At 41.5% G+C, this 24,427-nt stretch overlaps 1 protein-coding gene across 1 annotated transcript in view; it reads right to left on the bottom strand.

Moving 5' to 3' along the window:
* Window positions 1-24,427, bottom strand: part of LOC107186231 (glutamate receptor ionotropic, kainate 2) — a 178,409-nt gene that overhangs the window by 91,933 nt on the left and 62,049 nt on the right. Inside the window, exon 4 of the mRNA XM_015574057.1 lies at window positions 3,598-3,755. Coding sequence (XP_015429543.1) covers window positions 3,598-3,755 — 158 coding nt within the window. The remainder of the gene's footprint in view (window positions 1-3,597; window positions 3,756-24,427) is intronic.

Genomic DNA, 24,427 nt, shown 5'->3' with positions numbered 1-24,427 from the left:
TTTGCTTTACAAAAGTAAGCCGAGAAATTTGTCCTGTATGAGAAAATTGATTCAGAAACATTGCGCTTTAGAATAGACTCTTATTGATATGTCTGACCATAACTTGCTACATCTACTTTGGAAAATATTCCCAAAGATACATACGGTACCACTCCTCTATCGGACGGGCAAATGAGTATAAGCCAGAATTATTATTTTTCAGAGCAGCACGTAGAATATTTAATATAATACCTAATATTATAAGTGTTTATCTGCAAAGCTAATAATTCACACACTTAGTAACTTCTTTACATCCGTTTTAACTGTTCTGTTCCTCTGTGCCTTCCACTTCGCTACAATATTTCCTCCCTTGTATAATCAAGTGAACTGAACGCTATTAATAAACCTTGACGCTAATTTATCATATTCAATTCATTTTTTGTTTTTAATCGAGCGAAGGAGATTGATTAATGATCGCGCCGCACAGAATTCAACTACGGGATTCTTGGGCACGAGAGCTCGGATATGAAGCGGGAAACGTGTAGACATGATTCGGTTAAGAGTTATCACGAACGACGAGCAAAACGTAGCGTGGATCCCCGCTTGTTAGAATCCGTACTTTCGGAGGCAGTTATGTTGTATGACGTATGATAGATTGACTGCATTCTGCGAGCGATCTTGATGGATCGTCCGGATGCAGCCGGTTTTATTGGCCGATTTTCCCCGCTGCCGAAACGCCGCCGTCGCCGCGATGAAAATTCTACGACCAAGCACAGCTCGAAGCGAGGACGTTTCGCGGCTTAGTGGGAATCGGAGTTTTAAAGTTAATAGCGCTCTTACGCGGACCCGGTTAAGTTAATAGGACTTCTTGGAACTTAACCTGTGTGAATAATAGATAAAGTCAAATTTCCAAGACTGTGGTCGCCCCCGGTAGTTTGCGGATGGCAGAAATGTACGTCACTTCGAGGAGTCGGGAGAACCATTTGCGTATCCGCTTTAAGATCCGTTAAAGGCTTTTACGTATTCATTGAACACGCGTAAATACGTGTACGTCGGTACACAGTTTTACGCGCAGGTACGAAATATCGCATTCAGATTAATCACGGTATTTGTCACAATGTGGTAAAGCTACGTCAGCTACGGGCGGGTGAACAGTAGTTATCGTACAATTTGAATTTCAAACGCGTGTTCCAGTACACATTTTATTACGTTTACAGGCGGATTATAATAGCTCACAGTTTAAATTTTTAAATCATCTACTCCTTACAATCCTTTAAGCTGTACCATTTACAAATAAAACTTCTTTTCTGATCGAATAAGCAAGACATCTACAACCGAGGAATCTAGGTAATATGCCAGATACTTCCCATTCACGAGCCAACTGCTGAAAGTTTATGTTGTTCGTTAAAACCTTAGACATCCTTCCTTTTCAATTCCTACAATTTTTCTGTTACGGACAGGCAATAGGTGAGGTCAAAGACTCGTCTCCCCAACAAGTGCCAAAATCACAAAGAGGTTAACGATCGTAAAGACGCCGTCGAAGCGTGTACGGGCCTTCGGTCAAACGAGACTGTGAGTGGAATTGCAACGGACACGTGCATCAACGGGACGGATAGAGTGCAATTGAAATCGGTGGGTGATTCGATTAAATTCACGACGGGTGGGGAAAACGGCGTTCAAATCGCCCTCGTTTATCACGCTCGCTGGGATTTAAAGTGGCCGAAGTAATCGGCAATAATGGATTCGCCGCGAAGCATAAAGAAACCCGGGACGATGATGCGGCTCGGCGCCGCGCCGCGAGGAAACAAACAAGCATCTTCGCCGTCGAGTGGGTGGACGGGGGTAGGGGCTTTATTAACGCCTCGCTAGTAATAAGATTTAAACCGAGGCTCTGCTTTCGCCGCGAACTTTTGGCGAGATCCTTTTATCCTCAAGGATACATTCTCATGTAAAATTGTCAAGAAAACGGATTGTTCAAAATTCTTATAAAACAAACTATAAAACACAGACTAAACAATCAGTCCGAGGTTTGTTAATATATAATTTAAGACATAAAAACAATTTTTTAGGGTATTTTGTTTAATATATACTGAAGAAACTAGAAATGACTGTAACGTTAACAAAAAAAACCGGTGCCCAAACCGTGTATATATACCTAAAATTCGAGATCCACTTATCTGAAATCAAAAAACCGAAGTATTTCTTAAAATTTATAAGGATGGTTATCGTATCAAGCGAATTCAGATGTTTTGGTTAACCAATACATAGTTTATTTAACAGTTGATCAAGTTTTACATAAATTAACGTACTGAATAGTTGGACGGTATTTTTCAAGGTTTTACCCTAGATCGCACAATGACTTTCAAACTACGAAGAGTCCCGGACGTGAATGGGTTAATTCGATCGTCGGGTTAGCCGCGATAACGTCATCTCCGGTGTGTATCGTATCACCGGGAAATTTAAACCTTATTACGGCGCCACAAAGAATGTGTTTTCCCTTCGAGCTGCACGGGCTCGTAACTTAAGAGGATTAGCCACAGAGAAAAAGAAACGTCCCGATTCCCTTATCATCCGCGCAATTAAAGGAGACGGAAATTTCCCCGGTTTACGGCTTCCCGTCTGACCAAACAAAAACTCCGACTCGCAATTCCGCGTTAATTACAAGACAGTCGCTTAATCGTGAATTCCGTCTGCCGAGGAACTCGGTGCTCGCTTTACGGGATTTCGAGTGTCGGTGGCTGAAACTGAAACGCCTTCCCGTAATAAGGGACTTAGAGTGGTAGCAGAGCGTGGGTATCTTTGAAAATGACATCGGAAAATTCACGGGAATATTTCCTGGATCGTCTCTACGTCTACATTCAGGCAGTAATTGAAGAAAATAGAAACGAAGAATTATGCAGATGAAATATTAATTTCAAATTCCTGTTCGATTTTTAGGAAATTCTTGTTGTTTACTATTTTTTTATTTTGCGGAAAATTGCTGCAGACTATCAGTACACGTCGTGGTAAAGGATAAATCAAGAAACTGAAGTGCATAGCGATATTGAAAATCTAAGCTTGCAGTGAGCAAGGAAAATATTCGAATCATAGAATAATTAAAAGTTTACCGTATACTATAAGAATTGTATGTACAAATAGTAGCAGTGCCCTAAAGTAATATGAAACGTGCTCAGTCAGCCGAAAATTTACAATCATTTGTCAGTTGTCACGAAAATGATACTTTGTCGGACCAGGAATAAAATAAAATTGCATTAATCTTCGCTAAAAATGTTACAACCCCGTTGATATATGAACCTGTCCCCCGAATACTTCAATTTTTCACTACGTACAGTACCAGTGAAGGACTGTACAAATCCAAATGTATAATCGTCAATTGGAAAACCGTCGCTGTGGTTTAATAATGGCCAATATCCTCGTCGGATAATCCTCGAGATAACCACTCGTGCATTGTTAATTAAATTATTACAGTACTATTCCGTTTAAATTTTGTCTAACAAATTAAAATCCAATTAAGGAAATATACTTACAAATCGCTTGATCATTTACGTGTAACCAACTGGTGCCATATCGAATCAAACATTATGAAATACTTTTCTCATTCAGGTGTAGAAAACTCACCGGTATTCGGACCCCTCGCTGAGTTGCCGGACCGTGATAGGGAATTCACTTGGTCCGTGCGCCTTCAACAGCTCCTGCAGACGCACGAGTCCTTCGTTGTTCTCGTAGATGATGGTGAAGCTCTTCCAGCCCCAGGCTTTCACCAAATCAACGTACGCCTGAAACACAGACAGTCACTCATTAGCCGTGATCGTTACTCGCACAATGCCGCGGTATTTCCGGGGAAATACTTCGCTTCGTCCACTAATACCAGATCCTCCCCGACTCGTTTGCATGCGAGATCCTAACGCGACTCGAATTTCAATGGCATAGTGGACTGTGCAGAAGAATGCAGCCTGGTGAAAATGAAACGACGCAGGCTTCCGTCGTGCATAGTTGATAAATTAGGTCAATCGTTTTGGATATTAATGCCTATTTTTTATATACTGCTCGAAACAATTCGAGAATCATACATTGGAGTCGGTCTGCTCGTTAATACGATGTGTCATTCCTGAAAAGTTTTTTCTACAAATGTCACTAGGTGGTAACAGTGTTGGATGTGAGATTTTTTACTAAATATAAGTAATTAAACTGTAATATAATAAAAATTGAAGGTACAATTTCCTTTTAACCAATTACGATATTCCATCACAGTCACTAATCTCTTTCAACTACCATGTAACTTATAGGACCTAGCTACTTTACGAAAGCACTTTTAATTATGTATTCAATTTCAGTTATCTTTTCCAAAAAATTCGATATGTAAAATAGCTATTCATTAACAATACATTCGTTTGATATACAACCGAATGACAATAATAGGTACCTTTATTAAGTTGTTAGCTATTTAAAATCTAACCATAAATAATTCACAATTCATTGACACGTTACAATGGAAACTCGTCTTTATTTCGTTTTCTAAATTCATTAAATTAATCCCGATATTTACTTTTGATACGGTAGAACACTCTCCGAACGGTAGCTTTCTGTTTACAGTTCCCCTCTTCGGATTCCATTAGATTGTTAGATCGCAATCTGTCCCAATGGAGTATCGGCGACGTCGTCCATAAATCGTGAGCGTCGCGTAAGTTCTATAGGCGGCATTATCGCGATCATGAAATCCCATAAAATATCGCGACCATAAGTTCCACCTTCGAGTTACTGATATTTTCGGTCATATTTTTACGCGGGCTTCGGTTTCTCTATCACCGGAGCACACTGATAGCCGTGATAACGACCGACTATTTTTCTTGATTTTTCAATCTACCCTGAACGAAGATAAAAAGCAAAAATTCTTTGATATTCTATCAACCGCTCACAACTCCGGAGGGTCGACTGATTTCAGTTTCCTGTTATATATTCCTAGTACCTTACTTAACTATAATACATTATTTAAATATATCATTGTAAGCGCATTAAATACACCAATGATTAATCCATACTTTTTTTTCAGAAGGAGTATACGTTCCAACTATTTAGAAATAATTCAATACTGATACACAATTTTTTTTTAAGAGGTAATTAATACGTACGACTATTTTTCATCATTTCGTGTCATTATTTTAACGAACGAATGGTCGACTTTCTTGACATATTGCTCTCACTAATCTAAATATGATAAAAACTACCACCTAGGCTTAATTAAAACGATTTTTAGAATTAAGCCTGGATACCTGAGTATATGTATAAATTTTTGGTATGCAACATGTCAACAAAATACAAATGTTTCATTTATAAAAATCAGACATATTAAATATTAGTCAACTATCTCCCTACATCTAGTATCTCCACAAAGCGATAGCTTCCGAAGGAACACAACTACCATTAGCAACGGTTTCCCTACCAAATCCACCTCAGCATCGGCATCAAGCTTTCCCCAGCGACCACCGGAGAGAACATTTTCATCAGGCCCATCGACGAAAAATAAGAAATCGAGCGGCGCTCTCTATCCATCGGACCAGGCACTAGAAATTCGAAACTTCCCGTCGTCGTTACCAAGGCCACGGTGTATCCGTCGTCCGACGAAGAGGCTGGCTTTTACGTGGAAAACTACTATCACGGCCCGCCCGCTCTCCAATGGTCGGAATCGACCCGACCGAAGGCAACTTCGCGGCTGAGTTTCCACGAGTATCCGGCCGCCTTGGCGGTGGCTCGCATTTCGAAGCCGCTTTTCCGATAATCCGAACTTCCGTAAAAGCGCTGGTGTATATTTTCCGCCGACTAACTTTTCGACGTGCTTCGCCCACCTGGTATCCCTTTCGCCAGCCCCCCGCCAGGCCACCTCCACTCGCGCCCCTTTGCGCCCTCGGCGAGGGTTATGCTTTTCAGGTTCTACAGCCGGAATCGGTGCGGGTTCATATTCAAATTTCGCTTGAGTTGTTTGAAATGAACACCCAGAAAGTTGCTACGAATAAACATTTTTATAAAGGATTTTGTTAAGAATATAAAACTTGTTTCTAAATGGGCCTTCAGGCTATTCTGTCATATATATGGTGGGCAAAAAGATACCCCCTCACCCCCCTTGGTATTACGGTGGTTAATTAATTCTTTGCAGTCGATGCGGTACAGGGATTGCTGCCAATGATGAATTACACATTTTGGTGATACTGTTAAGTAAATTGTAGATAGTCTCTGTGAAATTTTCGAATTCAATATAAATGTGATTAATTCATCCGCGTTGGCTTTCAAAGGTATGATTTCTTCGTGTACGTAGGTGAACATGATATGATTTTACAAGAATTTTATGTCCACTCGATCAGAATCGGTTTCCAATATTTTACGGCGCTCGATGTTTGACACAACGGATGGTGTTGCTGGTTATCTGTTCCTCGGGTAATATAATAAGCGTTAGTCAAAGATTATTACTGTAATTCAGCCAGTATCGTATTAATTCGGTAGTTATTAGCTCCGGTGGGACGTTAATTTAAATAAATGAAGCTTCGTGTTATACTATCGAAATTTACGGTGGGTGCCCTGTTTCCCGTGAATTCATTGACGAGTATTTTTCCCACAGAACGCGGGAATAATTGGTATGCCGTCCGTTTTCCGAAATTACAACTCCCGTAACTTGCAGTATCATCGTATTAACTCGTCGTCTAATTACCGGTCCCCAAATTGAGTGTAATATACGGGTGATCAATATCGTGTGAATATTTACTCGCATTTCTGTTATGGATTCACTTGACTTAATGAAAGTGGCAATTAGTACTAGCCAAATAGCACACAGACGGATGTGAAACTGAAATCAGCGTCTTCAAGGCGTCATGTTTTTTCGAGCTCGTAGGTAGGCATAACCCCTTAAGGTCCATCGCAATTCACAAGCGTGAACAGCAAACTCCATCAAACGTCTGGCCACACGTACATCAAATTTTCCGTCGACGTAGCAGCGAAGAGGGAGTTGGGCCGATTCCCGCTCCCACTGAAAGAGTTCCCGGTGAACTGTAGTAGAGTTGACCGCATTTTTCCCGAGGATTAATATCGGGTGCAGCCACGAGAATCGTGGCCGAGCGCGGCAGCGATACGGAATGACAAATGCGAGCGTGCACCCCCCGGAAGCGTATGCAAATGCTGGATAGGGGTAACTGGTCCGTGGTGTGTAACGAATCTCATCTGGGCTCTGCCGTGTCGGGAGGCAGAAATAAAAGGCCGAATATAAATCGGCGAACACACGGCGATTGTTCAAGGCCAGGCGATACCATGCGTCTCCTACAATCGCAGAAAATACGCTGTAAATCTGACCGCGACCACTATTCCCGGCATTTCAGCTCGGTACGCCCGCGGCGGGCCGCGTTGCTTTGTTCTTTGCGCGCCAGGTAGCACGTGGAAATCGTGAATACGCGGGTTTTACGTTTCCATGCGCGCGTTTCCCTCCCGTGGCGTTATTATTTCCGCGTCACAACTCGCTAGAACGACGTCCCGACATCATCCGGTTAATTTAGCTTCTGGACTCCTCTAACCTTTGGATTAAACGATTAATCCCTGGTGCGTGTCAATGCTTTTGTTTTCATGACAGGAAAAATAGTAACATCATCAACGTTCGACCAAAGAACGTATTAAACTGCAGTCACAGCCTGCGTCCAGGCCAGGTCTCGTACTGAGCGACTTTTTTTTATTTCCTAACGCTAAGAAGGGTTAGAAGAGACGTCGTTTCGAGACAACAGCTGACACTGCAAAAACTTTAGGGGCGGTCCTTAGTGGTATGAGAAAATCAGCCTTCCGGCGTGTGTTCGAGAAATGACAAAGGGGGTGATACGTGTTAGCGTCAACGTGTTTTAAGTGAAGTCGAAGGGGGATGGCTTGACGCTCATTGACCCTTGGAGGATTTATGACGGGGTTCTAGAGCACGTGCGGTCATGAAAGAGGATGCATCGGATTAAGCAGACATCATGGCCATGATGGCGGACGACCAGGTACACAGCGTCGCATGAACGACTTTGTTTCGCGAGATATCTCGTCCAAAGCATATCATAAACGAAATCACGTGGCGAGATATCTCGTCCTCCGATGCGAAGGGGTTAAATAGGCCCTTTGGAGATGTCCTCCCAGACGCCATGCCTTGACCCATATGCATCACTTTTCCCCGTTTGCACCCCAAGTTCGACCACAAATTTTCACCAGTCATAACAGTATTGAAAGTAAACGATAAACCGACACGATGCTGAAAAATCGCGACAACAAATGAAAGGCTCACGAACAGGGGGTCCGGTGAGTGGAGACAAGAGGGAGGATTTGTACACTAGCTGCAAACGAGCGCTTTCGTTTTGCGACCCTCGTCACGAGCACGTTGCCGAGGGGTTCGTTAGCAGCTAGAGACACAACGATGTACCGCGGCAACTGTTACGTACGGTTTATGCATGAGCGTAAGAGCATAATGCAAGCTGGAAAGAGGTTAGGCGGGGTACCCGTGAATGTTCTGTTTCGAAAAGGACACGCTCGCGGACACAACGCGACGACGACCGGTCCAAGAAACCGTCGAGAGCTTTTAACCGGCCCTTTCAACCGTTCACGATGAAAAGTCGATAACGTTCTCCTTTGGGGGGGAGGGGGAAGGGTTACCTTTCCACCAATGCGTACGAGCGGTGGTAGCTGGTTTTATTCGTTTCATTCGCTCGTGGCGCGGGGTTACGTCTATCTATTGCGCTGGGCTTCTGGCTTTTCTCGTGCTTTTCCGAGATATTCAATTAGCGTCGTTGCACGGGCAAACATAATAGTACCGAAACATTCTGTTTACCCTGCGTCCATTCTAACGGAGAAGTTCTATAGATTTGTTTCTTCGCGGAGTGGGTATTTTCTGTGTTCTCGGTACTAGGGAATGTGTGGAATTACGGTGAAGGAAGAATTGTATCGCGATAGTTGGAAAAGATGTTGGTATAGCTCGTTGTTTGTACTCGTATATGTTGTCTGATGTGGTTCTTCGAATGTTTTGGATGTACATTAACGGTTTGATGCAATTAATGCAATCGATCTGAAAGAAGATTAGTGTTGTATGAAGGAAATATCTTTCTTGTCTAAATATTTATATTCATATTTTATTCAAATACAAATTCCTCGATTTAGTTATATTAAAGTCCTATGTTTTTTATTATTCATTTCAAATGTTGAATATGGTACAGATTCGTACCAGACACCTGAGACAATAAATTACACTTATTCATTGTTAATCACACGTATAAGTGGAATTCAATGAGAACTGAATTGAGTATAGGGATAATAAAGATTGTTTTAAAGACTTTTAACTTAATAGAACCTTTTATAGAGGAAGCATATTTCCGTTTAGTATCGCTTTTGTAAATTACCCCATAAAGATGTGAATTTGGGGAATATTTAGAACCTTCTGATAATATGTAATAATGTTGATTATATAAGTATATAGATGATATATTTTATTACGTATGTATAAAAATTCTCGTCCGTACTCAGAAATAATTATTTAAATAAAAATTACTTAGTTTATTAAGAAGTAAGTATCGTCTGGATTTTTAACAAAACCCACGTTATATTATTTGAGCCAGAAGTAGGACTGATGTGAAATGTATTTTAATAACAATGAGGGAAATATGTAAAACCCTTGCAGAATGAAAAGTTCATTTTCAATCCTTTTAATGAGATGGCATATATCTCCAGCGAACATTTTTGCATTTTATTGTGGTAGCTTTAAACTTGCCCGTGGTAGGAGAGAATGTACGTTAAAACTGACGCGTTGCTTGAATTTCGTGTCGTACCATGTTTCAATTTTCAATGATACTTGTAAAAATTTTAAATACAATTTATCTGGTTTCCATATCGTGAACGGCCCTCCCGTATTTCAATTGCGAAACGATACGTTCACTACTGACTAATTTATTATTGCTTTTAATTTCATCTGATATATTTAACTGTAACTTTATTGGCAAAAAGTGTTAAGTTTGGACAAAAACACCGAATTACTGACTAGTACACTTAAGAGAATAAATTTTAATGTAATTTGTGTACTTAATACCATACTTTTTTATAACTATTCAGATTGAGTAAATCAATTTCCGTGTAATTTTCCTAATGCATTGGCGAATAAAGTCGAAAGAACAAATATTTGAAAATGCAAGAGTACTTTTTTGTTTCACTTGTTTACAATGGATTACCATTAATTCCACAGAACTCTCAACCCTTTTATCTTTATTTTCCCTGAAAGTGTTTTCACGCATTAGACTGACATTCCAACACATCCTTTCCATTTCCATGGCACCGAGTATCGTACGTTGTACACATTGTTCTCATCTACATGTATACATTGTTCTCTCATCACTCGAAATTCTCTAACGTAATGAAAAAAAATATTTTCGGAGTTCCAATTAACATAATTGTGGTTACACAGTGTATCACATACATTTTTCCTGGCAAATGAAGAAAATACGACTGTAATATTAAACAATTACAACCTCCATATTGAGTAATTCCAAAGTCTAGGCGAAGGTTTGGCCAGACCTGCTCTAAATCATGGTTCACAATATAGTATATCGAGTCGATGCAAATGAAGAAAATACGACTGTAATATTAAACAATTACAACCTCCATATTGAGTAATTCCAAAATAACTGGTCTAAGCAAAGGTTTGGCCAGGCCCGCTCTAGATCATGGTTCACAACATAGTATATCGAGTCGGCTTCACTATAGACATTTCAACATCACTACTGTCGAGTTCGCTGTGACAGCCAAAGATTAACCCTTCTCATACGCCGAATTTGATTCTCCGTAACAATATGTACCAAGGGTTAGGTTAATTGGGTATGTGCATAAATCTGACCGTCGTCCGTCCGCAACAAATCTTTCGTTACAAATATTTCACCGGGTAATCCGACTAATCCTTTCGCCTCGCAACATCGGTAATCCATGTAACACCCAATTCTCCGCTCCTATATAACCCGTATCAAAGTTCTTTCGAAAATATTCCGCTCGCAAGAGTCTGCGAGCGTTTCGTTTAATTTCAGCGGTGAATTATCGTTCTGAGAGCGATTCCAACTAAGGGACTGTCGAACCTCAAAATTGAGACGGCATCTCGTCTGGTATCGTTGCCGCAGCGACCACTAATTCTCCCAGAACCTGGCACTATTTGAATTCCATTGATACCCAAAGTTCACCGTAACAACGGAACTTGTTTCAAGGTGGAACAAATCCGTAGAAAGTATTTCGTTGTAACGACGCGAATCACGTTGATAGACCGTACAGAATATTCAGAAACAATTCTAACGTTCAGCAAGACTGACCTACATTGATGAACATGATCTTGGCGACTGTTCAAACTCAATTTCCTTGAAATCAGAAACAGATTACTGGAACATTTTATTCTACAGCCAAAGATTATTGACCAAAATTTATTGACATTTTGTTATACCTCCTGGTATTATTCAACGAGTAGAATCTAAAAATGCAAGTTTTAAGTTTAGGAATCCATCGATTTAAAAGTTATGCGTATCTAAATCCAAATATTTTTAGCGTACTTTGCAGGTTAGTTTAACATCATACTGTCTTCTATCAAAAATTCGTCCAATGAATGAAATTCACAGAATCAGAACTTTGAAGACGTTCGGAACTGTTGAGTTCGGATTACGACTGAAAATCGTGAAGATAACTGACGCATATGCTGTCCAACTGTTCAAGATCCTCGGTTTACAAACTAATTTATTCGAGTCTAATACCGTTAGAGTCATAGAACTTTCGACTGATTAGAATACACATAGGAGTACTACAAAAATTAATACTACATTGCCTGCAGTCTTACGAATGGTTCACGAAACGAAGTCCCAGAAGATTAAATCACCAACGAAACCCGTTATATTCGGTGTGGGGACCATTCCCAATAACTTCGTATTGAGATACATCCCCTTTTCGCGACGACGACGACGCCGAGTTTATTACATTACTCGTCGACGACGCATGTTTCCACTCCTGACATCCAGTTTTCATTCAGCTCGTAACACCGTCGTCGCTGGTAGTCTCGAATTCGTCTTGGCTGTCGCGTTCCAGTTCCAACGGGGGGACAATTCCGGCCGCCGGTGTACGGAAACGACGCATTTAGTCTGACTAAGCGTTCATCGGATTAGTTGTTTAGGCTGTTAATTCGAGCCCCGTGAATGCCGCGGGTTCGTTGGATTACGTGTTCGAGGCACGCGTTCGCTCAGGACCGCCCGGAAACGATTACCAGTCACTTCGCGGATGCTGAATTAGTTTAACCCTGTTGGTGTCATTCTTTGTGATAAACTGTGAGATCATTCGGAAAATGAGTAGCGTTTTTAACACTGCCATGACACCTAAATATGGGTGATACGTACATTGAAAAGAGGCTGGATTATTTAAATATCGTTAAAAAATTCTACGTGAAATTAATATAACAGTATAGTATGAAACAAGGCCTATTAATTAAACGCATATATTTTCGAGGGTTTGTGACGTAAAAGAAAAAGTGAAGTGTGTCTGGTTACGTACGACTTTTTTCACTGTGGTAGTTAACGTGTCTAGGGCCCTGTTACAACCTATGTTTTCCATTTGTATCATGTACTTATTTACTACTTTTTTTACAATTTCCCCCCGGTTATCAATTAATTTCATAGTACCAGCTCTTTTATAGTTTGTATAAGAGTGGATATCAAATGCTTTTTTATATTTTTCATTCGGTGTTGTGTTTACAGAAAAGATTCACTCGAAAATAGACACTGTTACACATTATGATAACTATCCCTATAAAGTTTTAAGGAAAGATTACTATCCCTATACAGTCAGCCATCTTAACCGATATTACGAACCCAGGTGAATTCGTGTGTAAAGTGCGTACGAATGCAGGAAATTCTGAAGGCAAACGTGAGGCTTCACGCGCTCTCGAAGCACGTTTCCCCGACAACATCCGAAGACTTTCGATATTCTGCCTTTTTGCTTGTTACACGATCTTTGAATTTTAACGAGACCAGCGGCGCACATTGTTTCCCCGTGCCGTGAAATATTCCGGAGTGGGAACTTCGCCACTGTGCGCATCGATGTGTTGCAATATTAAATTTAATGCGTGAACCACGTTTCTTTATGTGGATTTCGTGGATATTGACACCAGAATAAAGCTGTCTTGAACAATATTATGACGACAATAAGTAGATTGCAGACACAAAATCAACAAACCACCAAAACAATCGTTCACAATGTTAAAAAATTACAGTGAGGCAAAAAATTTTGAATAAACACGCGTGTACGAAAGTTCCCAGACAAGGATTCGCGTCCACGATTACGAACCCGAAATTATGACATTGCGTGTACGAATTTCCGTGATCGATCGAGGATACCATCCTCCTACCCGCGAGTTAATTAGAAAATTACTGCTCCCTAATAAGTTTCGTCGCGTTCAAAGGGGAGAATTCGTTGGCCATTGTGTGCTTAAATCAAAGTTTCCACCGAACAAACAAAGTTGCGCGCGCCGTTGAAGTTGTTAGACAGAACGGCGCGGCGAAAGTTCAAGGCCCTTATCGTCTCTTCCTGTGCGGGCACACGAGCCAGGAGTTTCTCCGACGTTTCCGGAAATAACGAGTTACCGTCGCCAGCGGTTGTCGATTATAATTTGGCTGGTTCGTCCCTAAATCCGCCGGAGCATTGTCCGTCCCCGAACAGTTGCGGTAAGTTTACCGAAACTTCGGTAAAACCACCCACCTTCGTTCTCGCGGAACACCGTTGCAAACGTGAAAAAGAACGTGACACGGAAGAAGGTCATAGAATCTTTAATCGAACAGTAGAAAGTTCTATTAATTTCTGTACGGTTCCATCAACCGACCGTTGTGATCCTCCAAAATCTCGAAACTCTTTATTATTTATTTATCTACTTATTTAAAATAGAGGGTACAATAAGAACTATTATTTTAAATAACACATTGCCACCTTGTATATTGCGAATCGATCAAGACAGCATTGCATCGTAAGTTTATTACCGTACAATACAATTTCTTTCGGCTATCTTCCCAGAAGCAAGATTGTGCCACATGAAAAAGCGCAAAATTTATACCGAGTCATGATGATAATTTATTTTTCAAGAAAACTCGGAGAATATCCGTAGGCGCGCGCACGCTTCACGGCTCGCGGGGTTTATCGCATTAATTTAAATTTATCGGGAAAGTGTGGGTGCCGAGTGCGGATGGTTCCAGAAGTTATTCGGCGTAAATCAAATCCTTTACGGCCGTCAGATGCACAAGTCGTATTCGGAAACAATGCCCTCCGGGTAATGTCCTTTTATTCGGATCCTCTAATGCTTCCGAGGAAAAATGCACTCCTCTCCAGGCGTCCCCTATGCCCGCCGATGTGCATTTCTCGCGACCGAACCCCCCCATTCGATTCGACGACGATTTTCCGGTCGGTCTTCCCCAACCCTTTTTCCCAGGAACTTCGCAAAACGCGTTCTATCGAGCGGAATCAACGGCGTACTGTTCGTTTTTAATTCTACTCGAAACAGGGTTCCTTTTCCATTCTTGCACGCTTTCAGATAATGCATTTCCTACTGTGTCCACCTGTCTGGATCCATGTTTCACATTTCCTGTACGTCGACATTCGTCGAACAATAAGAAAATCAAAGGTGAAATATGAAGACAGGAAGTGCCATGAAAATTGAAGAATTTATTCAATTGTTAGTCTGTCTTTAGAATGAATTCTTGCTTGGCTGTGACATCAGTTTGGGTGGTACAGTATATTAATGTCATACTATCACTAGTCCCTTGGTACTACATTTGATTAATGTTTCCATATTAATCGGTCAACATAAAACACATTCAAAGAGTTAATGTGATTATGGACCAGTCTCTTTAATCATCAATTATCCCAATTACGGACTATGTTTCCTTTGACGGAGCCGTTTGTTCACACGATGTTATAAAAAATTAAACGTTTCAGGAATTTTATTATAATCTGTTTCATCGGTGTTATTAGTTTTGCTAAATAGTTAAGTAGAATCGTGGATTGTCTGATATCTCGCCTTTCATCCTGTTATCTTCCTTTGTATAATTAATATGGTAAAATCCAAAGAATATGCGTTATATTGACCTATCAGGAGAAACGTATTTTACTGTGGAATTTTTTAATAAATAGTTCGCGAAATAATGGTCGTACCGGGAACAGCCTGCACTCTTCTGATCCAGTGAGCGAGAATACGCTTCCTTTCAACCACTTTGTGCGGGAGCTGTTCTTCCGCTAAATACGATTACGGAAGCCAACTCGCCCCGCGTCTTGCTCCGAACTAATCCTATTTGCGAAGATACGCTTATTCCAGGCATGTTGTATGAAAATTAACGGCGGAAGACGACATTCGATGGGAAAACGTCGTCATTTATCACTGTTAGATAGTAACGGTGAATGATACGCGTGGAAACAGTTTTCTAGAAAATATTCACATCACACAATATGTCTGACATGAGTTAAACATTTCAAATGGTTCTTTGATGATCAAACATTCTTGATGATCAATGTGTAAAATTTTTGAGAAAGTGCATGCAGTTTCACTGATACTTGTCCTCGTTCCTCGAAACTCGCCCCCATTTTTGAACAATAAAAGCACAGAAAGATGATAAACTAAAGTATGCTACCAGCTGATTAAAACTATATCACTAGTTATATGTACATCAATTACTTAGAATCAGTACCGACAATTCCTTTATTCGCCACCAAAGGATTCCTAAAACAATGCATCTTCCACACCCATTCAATCAGTCATCAATCCCTACATTTTCCTAGATCGATCTTCGAACATCCTCAAATATCCTCTAAGGCCGAGTATGCCATGTAGCATTGACACGTCCACTAGCAGGTCCAAGATTGCACCCATTCCATTTCACTCCATCATCCCCACTACCTTCCTCCAATGTTCATTTCACCCGTCCAAGACCTTTCCCCAGTTCACTGTAATTAACCACTCCACTCCACGCCACTAAACGTTGCGTTATGTTTGCGGAGCCAGACAACCGCAGTACAACGCAAGGGACAACAAGAATCTTCCGCACGAGATAGCTCCATCCGCGGCTACTGTTTCGGTAATGGACCTCGACCAGCCCCCGGGGGATGCATCCAGTAACTCGAACCACCATCATCCCGTGTACTCGATCAAAACAAAGGAAGCCATTTTCACGCGATCCGTTCCAAGACCAGACAATTACCGCGTCCAGCTGGTGCAGAAATCCCTGTCGGAAGGAAACAACCTGAAGGCCTGGTGGGGGAACAGCAACGGCAAACAACTGGGTTCTAACAAAACATTCCCCAAAGGGTAGCCGGGGCAATCGGCTCTCAATCGGGCCAGCAGGAACAGAGGTTCATGGATGGCAGGACGCGGGGTCTCTGAATGGCGTTGATTAGTAACTACTTTCGGAAATAAACTAGAGCCGATGTGTATCGCGGTGGCGGGAAAGCAGGAGGAAGGAAAAAGATTGGACCTGGTGAAAGGGGTTTTCCCTCAGTGTACAACTAACTGGATCGACTTGAAAGTGCTTATCGGCGGATCGGTGTAAAGCGTGCGCTCGCGTGTGCTAGCCGGCGCGCATTCTCTGTGTGCATTCGTGTACGTGTGGACGCCTCCAGGCGTTGCGGGTGTGTGTCCGAGGGAAACCGTAACGAGCAAAGGCCTGGGTACGAAACGGTACAAATTGAATTTCAACGGCGGCGTAGCGGCTGATTCGAACGATCGCGCAACGGACTCTCTCCAGCCGGAGAGAGAGAGTATTCGGTTGGGCTGGAGGCGAGTAGACGGTGGCCCATTATCGGTCAAAAGGAGGATCGTTAAATCATTGGCGGAGCAACGGCAATTCCGTGTGCCTCGTGGTTTATTAGACCGGCACGGATGTGTATCGGACCGGGGTCCACGCAACGATGAGCACCTGTCAACGGCGTCGCGCGACAATCAGATTATCGTAATTGTCGAGGCGTAAGACGATTTTCTTCCGCTTCATTTGGTTAATCCGAACTCGTCTTGCTTCTTGTTTTTTTTTACTTGGGATAGAATTTCCACGTACAATGGACGTTAACTATATTGTAAAGTTGAAATTGTAAAGTTCAACGTCGAATACAAGGTGTTTGAAGACGAATCTTTGTAAAACCGTCAATGTGACATCTTTTACTCAGAACAATCTTTCAATGACCGATTAAAGTCTCGTAAACGGAAGCGTAACGAAGCGTTGACGAGACCGATCCAGGCGATCGTCTTAAAATCCTCGCCAGACTTGTTTGCCGCGGGCAAAGCTATTTACGTTTTGGACCTGCGGGTTATTAGGATTCCGCTTTTGCCGTTGGCGTAATACCGGCCCAGAAACCATCCTCTATGAACCCTGTCGGACGGTCTGCAATCAGTTTTCAATGCTCGATCGAGGGAACGGCGACCATCCACCTCTAACAAAAGATTTTCGATCAGGAAAATTCCGTTGATACGGCCGGTTGGCTGCTGAATCGTGCCTTGTCATATCGTAGGGTATTACACGGTAACATGCATCGTGTTTACAGACGATAGCCCGGCAAGCGGCCTCCGTACGTTAGGAAAATGGCGATTCATGCAGATCCCCGGGACACGAGAGGGAAAGCCAGATGGTATACTAACGAACCGTTTTAAATTCTGCCGCCGAAATTTCATCTCCGCGGGAATTTCTCCGACGTCGTTCCCGAATGCTTTGACCCTGCCAGACACGCAAATTCTGCACGGTCGCCGCGGAACATATCCTCTAGACGGGGAGGGGGGGGGTTATGGAAAACCGGCCGAACTACGTTTCCACAGGCCCGTTCATATTTTCGACCGGAGTAATTTTCAATTTACTCGTAATAACTGAACCGGTTCAACGGTTGGAACGTTTACTGGAAAATATGTTTTCCTATTTTTTGCTTTTACTTTCAATTTGAAACTCGAACATTTTCGTCGTGCGCGGACATTTAACGAGCCCGATTGCGCGGAGTCGTTGAAGTCTGAAGAGGTGTTCCGTGATAGTAATGAAGAAATGTGAACGAGTGAGGGGTTATGATAGTTAGCTATGGAAATATGTTTGAATAATGTTCTGCATCATTTTTCTAATATGTAGTAAACGGAGTTATTTGATTTTGGGCACGTGCTAGAACGTGGAATTAGTTTTCGGGTGACGTACCTGGAAATCAGCTTTGCTAGAAGTATTCATGTAATTAGTTATATAATTATATAATTCTGTTGGGTTATTGATATTACTTTCATATCCTTGAAGTTGAATTTTAAGAAACCACAATAGGCAGGTTTTTTTTAAGAACCCATTCTCCAAATTTCACATCTCTAGCTTTAGTGGATTTACAGATACGGTTACCTCATAAGAAAACAATTTACCCCCTTTCACCCCTATAAGGATTAAATTCCGAAAAACACTCAAACACGTGTTTGTTCATTTTTAATGTGGACTTTATATGCCGAACTTCAGATCTCGAACTTCAGAAGAAAATTTGACCCTTTTATTTCCCCTTGAGGGTCCGTATTTCCAAATATTTCCAAAGATTTAGGCTTGACGTTGATGACTGTATCATAAGCCTTTTGTACATATGTATAAATTATTCAAAATTACAAATTCTTTACTTTCATGTTCCTCGAAACTAATTACAGCCAAATCTAATGGTAAAAATCCACATCGTTCCGCCAACATTTCAATCGTAACCATAAAATCCAGAAAGAGCGGGAGGGAGCACGATACACTATAAATCTCTTCCCAGCCGTCGCGTAAACTTAGCTTCGCGCGGGAAATTGCACGTCGGGGTATTTATGAAAATTCGTGCCGCTGGAAACGTCTGGTTGTTGGGGAGGAGCGCTATGAAAGACAGATTTCCTCGAGGAACCGTCGAACACGAACGGCGGGCACGCGGCAACCAGACATCTCGTGTGAAAAGGAAGAAGAACCGGATCCGAGAGTTTATTTGTGGCCGATGTTCGCGCGCGCGCAACGAGCCCAGACTTTTTCGCGTTTCGGCTGGCGGCTTGTAAGTTTACCACGGCGAAAAGAGAAGTGGCTGGGTAGGACGTTGGTCTTTTCAACGCTCGGAGCCAAGGTGATTCCTTTGACTGCGTTTTCTCAGTGGATGTTTCCTTCCGTGCCTTCAGCAGGAGGAAGTGGCTCCGTGATTACGTTGGAGAGGAAGCCCAGACCCGGCCGTCGATTTTTCCAACGCCTGGAACATCGGTCTCCGTTCAGTCACCGGGAACGGAATATTTTTCCTGTCGACGGTTTCAGGGGAATCGAAATGGTTGACGGTGTGACCGGAAGCAACCCGCGCGGGATTATGCAGAGACGCTCGAATCGGCAGCGAGTACAATTGTTTTTTAACATTGGGTTGACGGGACGCGTCATTTTGACGTACTTTGAATTTTACAAGGAAAATTACAAAAACCGTTCACATTTCTGTCCTAACACTTATACTGATACACTTGTACTTACACTTATACGCGTTTGTAAATTGAGTATTAATTCTAGTACATCGGCTTGACTCGTGAAAGCATTGCTTGAGTAATAAATATAAATGTAATCAAAAAGTTCATAGAAAGTAAACGTCGAAAGTTAACACAAACAATGCTGTGGACGCTAACGATATTGCCACTAAGCACATTGCCACGCGAGGCATTTCACCTCCACCCGTACTTTCACGAACACAAATTCGCTCTCCTACCACGTTGCATTTATAACGTTCACGTTATGTTCATTTATTAGTTAATAGTGTATAACTATGTTTTTTTTAAATAAAATAAGTTCTTTTTTAAAGAAAATGTGCGATTTCGTTCACGCGTCAATTTGACGTTTATTATCTACACGAGTAATACTCAATTCGATTTGGTTTTTCTGAATGTTGTAGTTTGTATGCACATCAGTGCATTAATTTGTTATTTCAGGAAGACGAGGTAATTTTCCATTCGTATTTCACTGTAACTACTAATTATTTTCTGCTTCTTCTTCAACCCTTAACCCAAGGTTTGTTGTATTTAATTGTATAACATCTACAGTACTGTAAATTACATCGTATTTATATTTACGACGGCAAAAGTTGCCCGATAAGTAAGTTAATTCATTTTCTCATTTTTAAATCAGTTCAAGTACTGCGGATTCCAACTGCTTGTTCAAGATTTCATTAGGAACGAAGATAAATACCGCTTTAAAGCAAAGAAGCAGATAAGCCAGGAAGAACACGAAGTTTTGCTCAAAGAAGTCAAGTGCCCTTCGTCACAGAGAGATTACAGTATAGAAGTAATATGACCTCTTGGAAGCATGGTTCCACAATATCGTGACATTTAAAGGGGGCGAGCATATAATCTTAAGATGTGACAACAAACAATTGTATGGAAAGCGAAGGCAACCGTTCCTTTCTGAATCTCTAAAGCCAGGGATGAGGCGCTGCAAATAACTTCCTTCTGTTGCGCCATGATACTAGATAAGCACCAGCGTTGGGACTCTGTTACAACTTACTTGCTCGCTATCCTCCTAAGGAAAACATTAGCGACTCAAAAGCAATGCACATCTATGTAGAATACTGGCGACATGGCGTTACACAATTCCCTTCTGTAGGTACACCTGAAGTTCTTAAGGTGTAGTTGAATCAAATGCAATGATCACCTCGAAGTTGTTTCTGTCAGAGCACATTACATTAAAATTTTGACAAGAAATATATTTTACAGATTATATAGGGAAAGTTCCTCGGTACTGGCAAGTGACTATTTAATTTTGATTTAACTGTAATTGATAGTCACTGTTCCAAGAACACTGTAGCATCCTCGAGCAATGAGTTGATGTAGATTTAATTGCAATCAATATTGAACTTACTCTCCTACTTGCTTTAACTAATAATAGCTTTGGTACAACTATAACGAAGATTTGTAGTAGCGTCCTTAACCAAACAAACAAGATTAGAGCCAAGGGAAATAGAATTTCGTTCGATCGATAAGTGACCCTCACGGAGTGATGAGTTCGTCAATTACCTTACACAACCAGTTACTGTTTCGCCAAATATACGTAATCCTTAGAACTCTAATGTTGCAATTCTCTTATGCCTTTTAAATAACTAATTGTAAACAAATCACGAATAATTTGTAAGCAAATATATTCTAGTCAAGTACTATGCAAGAGTTCTTTTGAAAAATACAAACTTTCTATAACTGAAAAGTTGAGGGCAACGATTGAATTTTCTCAAATCCTTATAGTTTTTAGTTTTACTAGTTCGATTATCGAATTTTACACGCTCGGAAGATGAAACATCCAACATCGGTTGAATACAACCGTAGAATTTACGGGATCAATTTCCAAGAAACGGAGAGAAGTGACAAATTGCTAGCGTGATAGCCTCTCGCAATCGTTATTTTTTGCCAATCGCAATATGTTCCTTTATCAGGACGACTGCGCCCGCGACTTGAAGCAGTTCGACAGCCGGCATTCCAGGAATTCGAACTATCGTTTCCCGTGACATGGGAGAGAGCCGGTGACGTCTAACGCATGGCTAGAGTTCAATTTCGTCGTGTGCGTTTAGGCTATAATTGAAATTCTTACTCTGACGCAGTAATTTGTGCGAGCTCTTTGTGACGCGCGGTATCGTTCGCGTCTCTATCTCTGCCTGTATCTCTCTTTGATCGACGTTCTTCAAAGTCGGGACCGCGCAACCGTAAATCATCATTTATTGGTTCGCCGACCGACCAAGTTCGGAAAACGGTCTGCGCGTGAAGTCTTAGAACTCGAATTTTTGTGTGCACGTTTCACGGCTGAACGAACAAGTTTCACGAGCACGTTCCTCGGAAACGTAAAATAACAAAAATAGCGTTATGGGATTCGAGGTTCGAGAATGTTTTATTAAAAAATAACAAAAATATTGAACGTGTAGGCAATAGTCGGTAGTTTCATAATATTTTGATTTAATCATATACACACAGGTGAAAATTATACATCTGTCTATGTAATATGGTGAATCATTTCTAAATTATGTTGTGTGTCTCGAGGATGGAGTATGAAATTTCTCAAGAGAGTCCTTAACTGATTACATATTAAGTTAAGAATCTATTTTTTCCTGGCTACGAACACCATCAGTTTTATTCTATCCGCACGAAGACGATTAATGAGACCGATTTCTAGACTTTTTCCGCTTCTCTTTTAACACGACTATGATCGACGGTCACGCGTCTGCTCGTCAGTAGCTCATTAAACTTTTATCGCGCGATCAAGACCGCTTTCTTGTCCAGGCTGCTTCATTCCTCGAAGTTTTAATCGAGTCCGCCAGAAGACGAACGATCGCAAGCCGTAATCGAGCGGAATAATATCGAAGAATGTAACGAAGGACAAGAAGCATCTTTCATGTCCCGAGGTTTTCATTCTTAAAACATATGGTTCTTATAAAAACTTATCAGTTATCCCACATTTATAAAAGAGAAAGAACGTTAAAATGAATTCCTTCAAATTTTCTATCAGACCATCTCACCGACGCTGAATAATCTTTAAAAACCGTTGAAACTCCATGAAAATATAGTGTTACATTACAGCATTAGGAAATTCCACCGATTATCGCCATCGAATTTCAGATTACAAACTACGATATTTCATTTGAATAAACCGTTGATTTCAACTGTCAAAGCCCCGTGAATCCCGTTCGAGCGAGGAGAGCATAATCCGCAATATTATTCCTCGTCCATTCGTCCAATGCATTTCTGCAGCAGTGTTTCAAATTTAAAACATCCTGTTTCAGTTTCCCCCGGCCACGGTAAAGCGATGTCAATGCGCAGTTTCCCGTTAGCGATTCGTGTTTCACTGGGAGATTTATTGCGACGGCCGGGATGCTTTCTTGCTCCCGTTCAACCAGAGAGGAAACGCTACACGAAAAACATTAGCGAACCGACCGTGTATCGTCGACATTAAAAAAGACCAACGTGTTCGTGTGTCGTCGTACAAACGCATAGTGCCCGCCATTTGGTAGCTTGCGACACGTGTACGTCACTCAAAATGGCGTCCAGAGACCTAAACTGTCTGCAAGACATGAGCCAATCCTAAATCAATTAAAGTAATTACAACATTGCTTCCACGTGTTAAGATTCTCCGTGAACCCCATTATTTTTACTGCATTCTTAACCCCCCTGGATCGTTTATGTCCAAACCAGTGATGGGATTCCAATAATTTAGCAACCGGTTCGCAACTTCAGGGTTAACTGCAAGAATATAAACACCAAACTTATAATGAAAATTTTATGAAATAACCAAGTAAATACGATTACAATTTTAGTAACCAGTTCGGCGAAACTACAAAACTTTTAGCAAACGGTTCTGCCGAACCGATTCGTACCGGCTGAATCCCACCACTGGTCCATACCTATTTTTTTATCTTATAGGCTTCCGAAAAATCTAAAAAAAATCAGGGGTACCTCTCAGGGTGTCTAATACATGATCTAATAATCTTTAAAGTTGAATTTCAGGTTTTGTTAATAACAGTCCCTTCATTTCAGACATTTGAGCACCAAACTTCGCTTTCTGCCTTAAAAGACCCAAGAAGATCACGAAAGGTTAAATATTATAAGAATCAAAATTACGTATTCATGAGCTAGATTCAGGCAACTGTTCCAATTACCAATCACGTAAACGTAAGTGAGACGTGTTCGTTACATCTAGCTCGCGAAAACTGCAACGCCCCGAAGAGACTATTCCAACGGCAAGAAGCTAATTTCCTTAGCGTCGTCTTACTCATTTACGAGAAAACACGCGGAACTCGCAAAAGCCTGAGCGACATCGAACGTTTCCGACAGCTGGTAGAAATTTTCCGTTAACATCCCTAACGATCCTTTCACAACTTTCACAAGTAGAAGATCCTCATCGTCGATGCGCCATCTACGGTCCGCCCCTCGAAGTTCAACGGTAGTCAAGAGGAGGAGGAGGAAAGGGGAGTACGCAGATGAAGATTCTCGTGGAAATAAGTACTTGCCCCCCTGGCTGGCAAATACTAATAGAGAACTCGACGAAGGGAATGTCACGGGCACACGAGTATTCGCGAGCGGCAAATATTAGGTTGGCGAGATTTCGCGCGCAGACTAGGACGACAGCACTCTCGTTAAGCCAAAGGGGGAGGGAATGCGGCCGCGGCGTCGCTTTCAGCCACTTTACGCCATGGAAACTTTTCGTTTATTAAGAGAAATTCGGAAACTTCCCGTTCTTTTGTTATAACTTCTGGCTGACGGCGAACCAGAACACGATAACTGGAAGACTAAAGTCCCTTTCAACAGGGGGTAGGGATGTGTTCTGACCGTTTTGTGGGGGTAGGAAAAACGTGCCGTACTTTCTGGTTTTCTCCCACTGTTAACCCATTTCTTCTGATCTTTTTATGTATATTTTGTGAATACTGTTCACGGGGCAGTCTTAATGTA

This window comes from Dufourea novaeangliae, unplaced genomic scaffold (genome assembly GCF_001272555.1).
Source record: "Dufourea novaeangliae isolate 0120121106 unplaced genomic scaffold, ASM127255v1 scaffold14, whole genome shotgun sequence".
Classification (NCBI taxonomy): Eukaryota; Metazoa; Arthropoda; class Insecta; order Hymenoptera; family Halictidae; genus Dufourea; species Dufourea novaeangliae.
The sequence above is the reverse complement of the archived record's forward strand: the minus strand, read 5'-3'. Positions and strand labels throughout refer to the sequence as shown.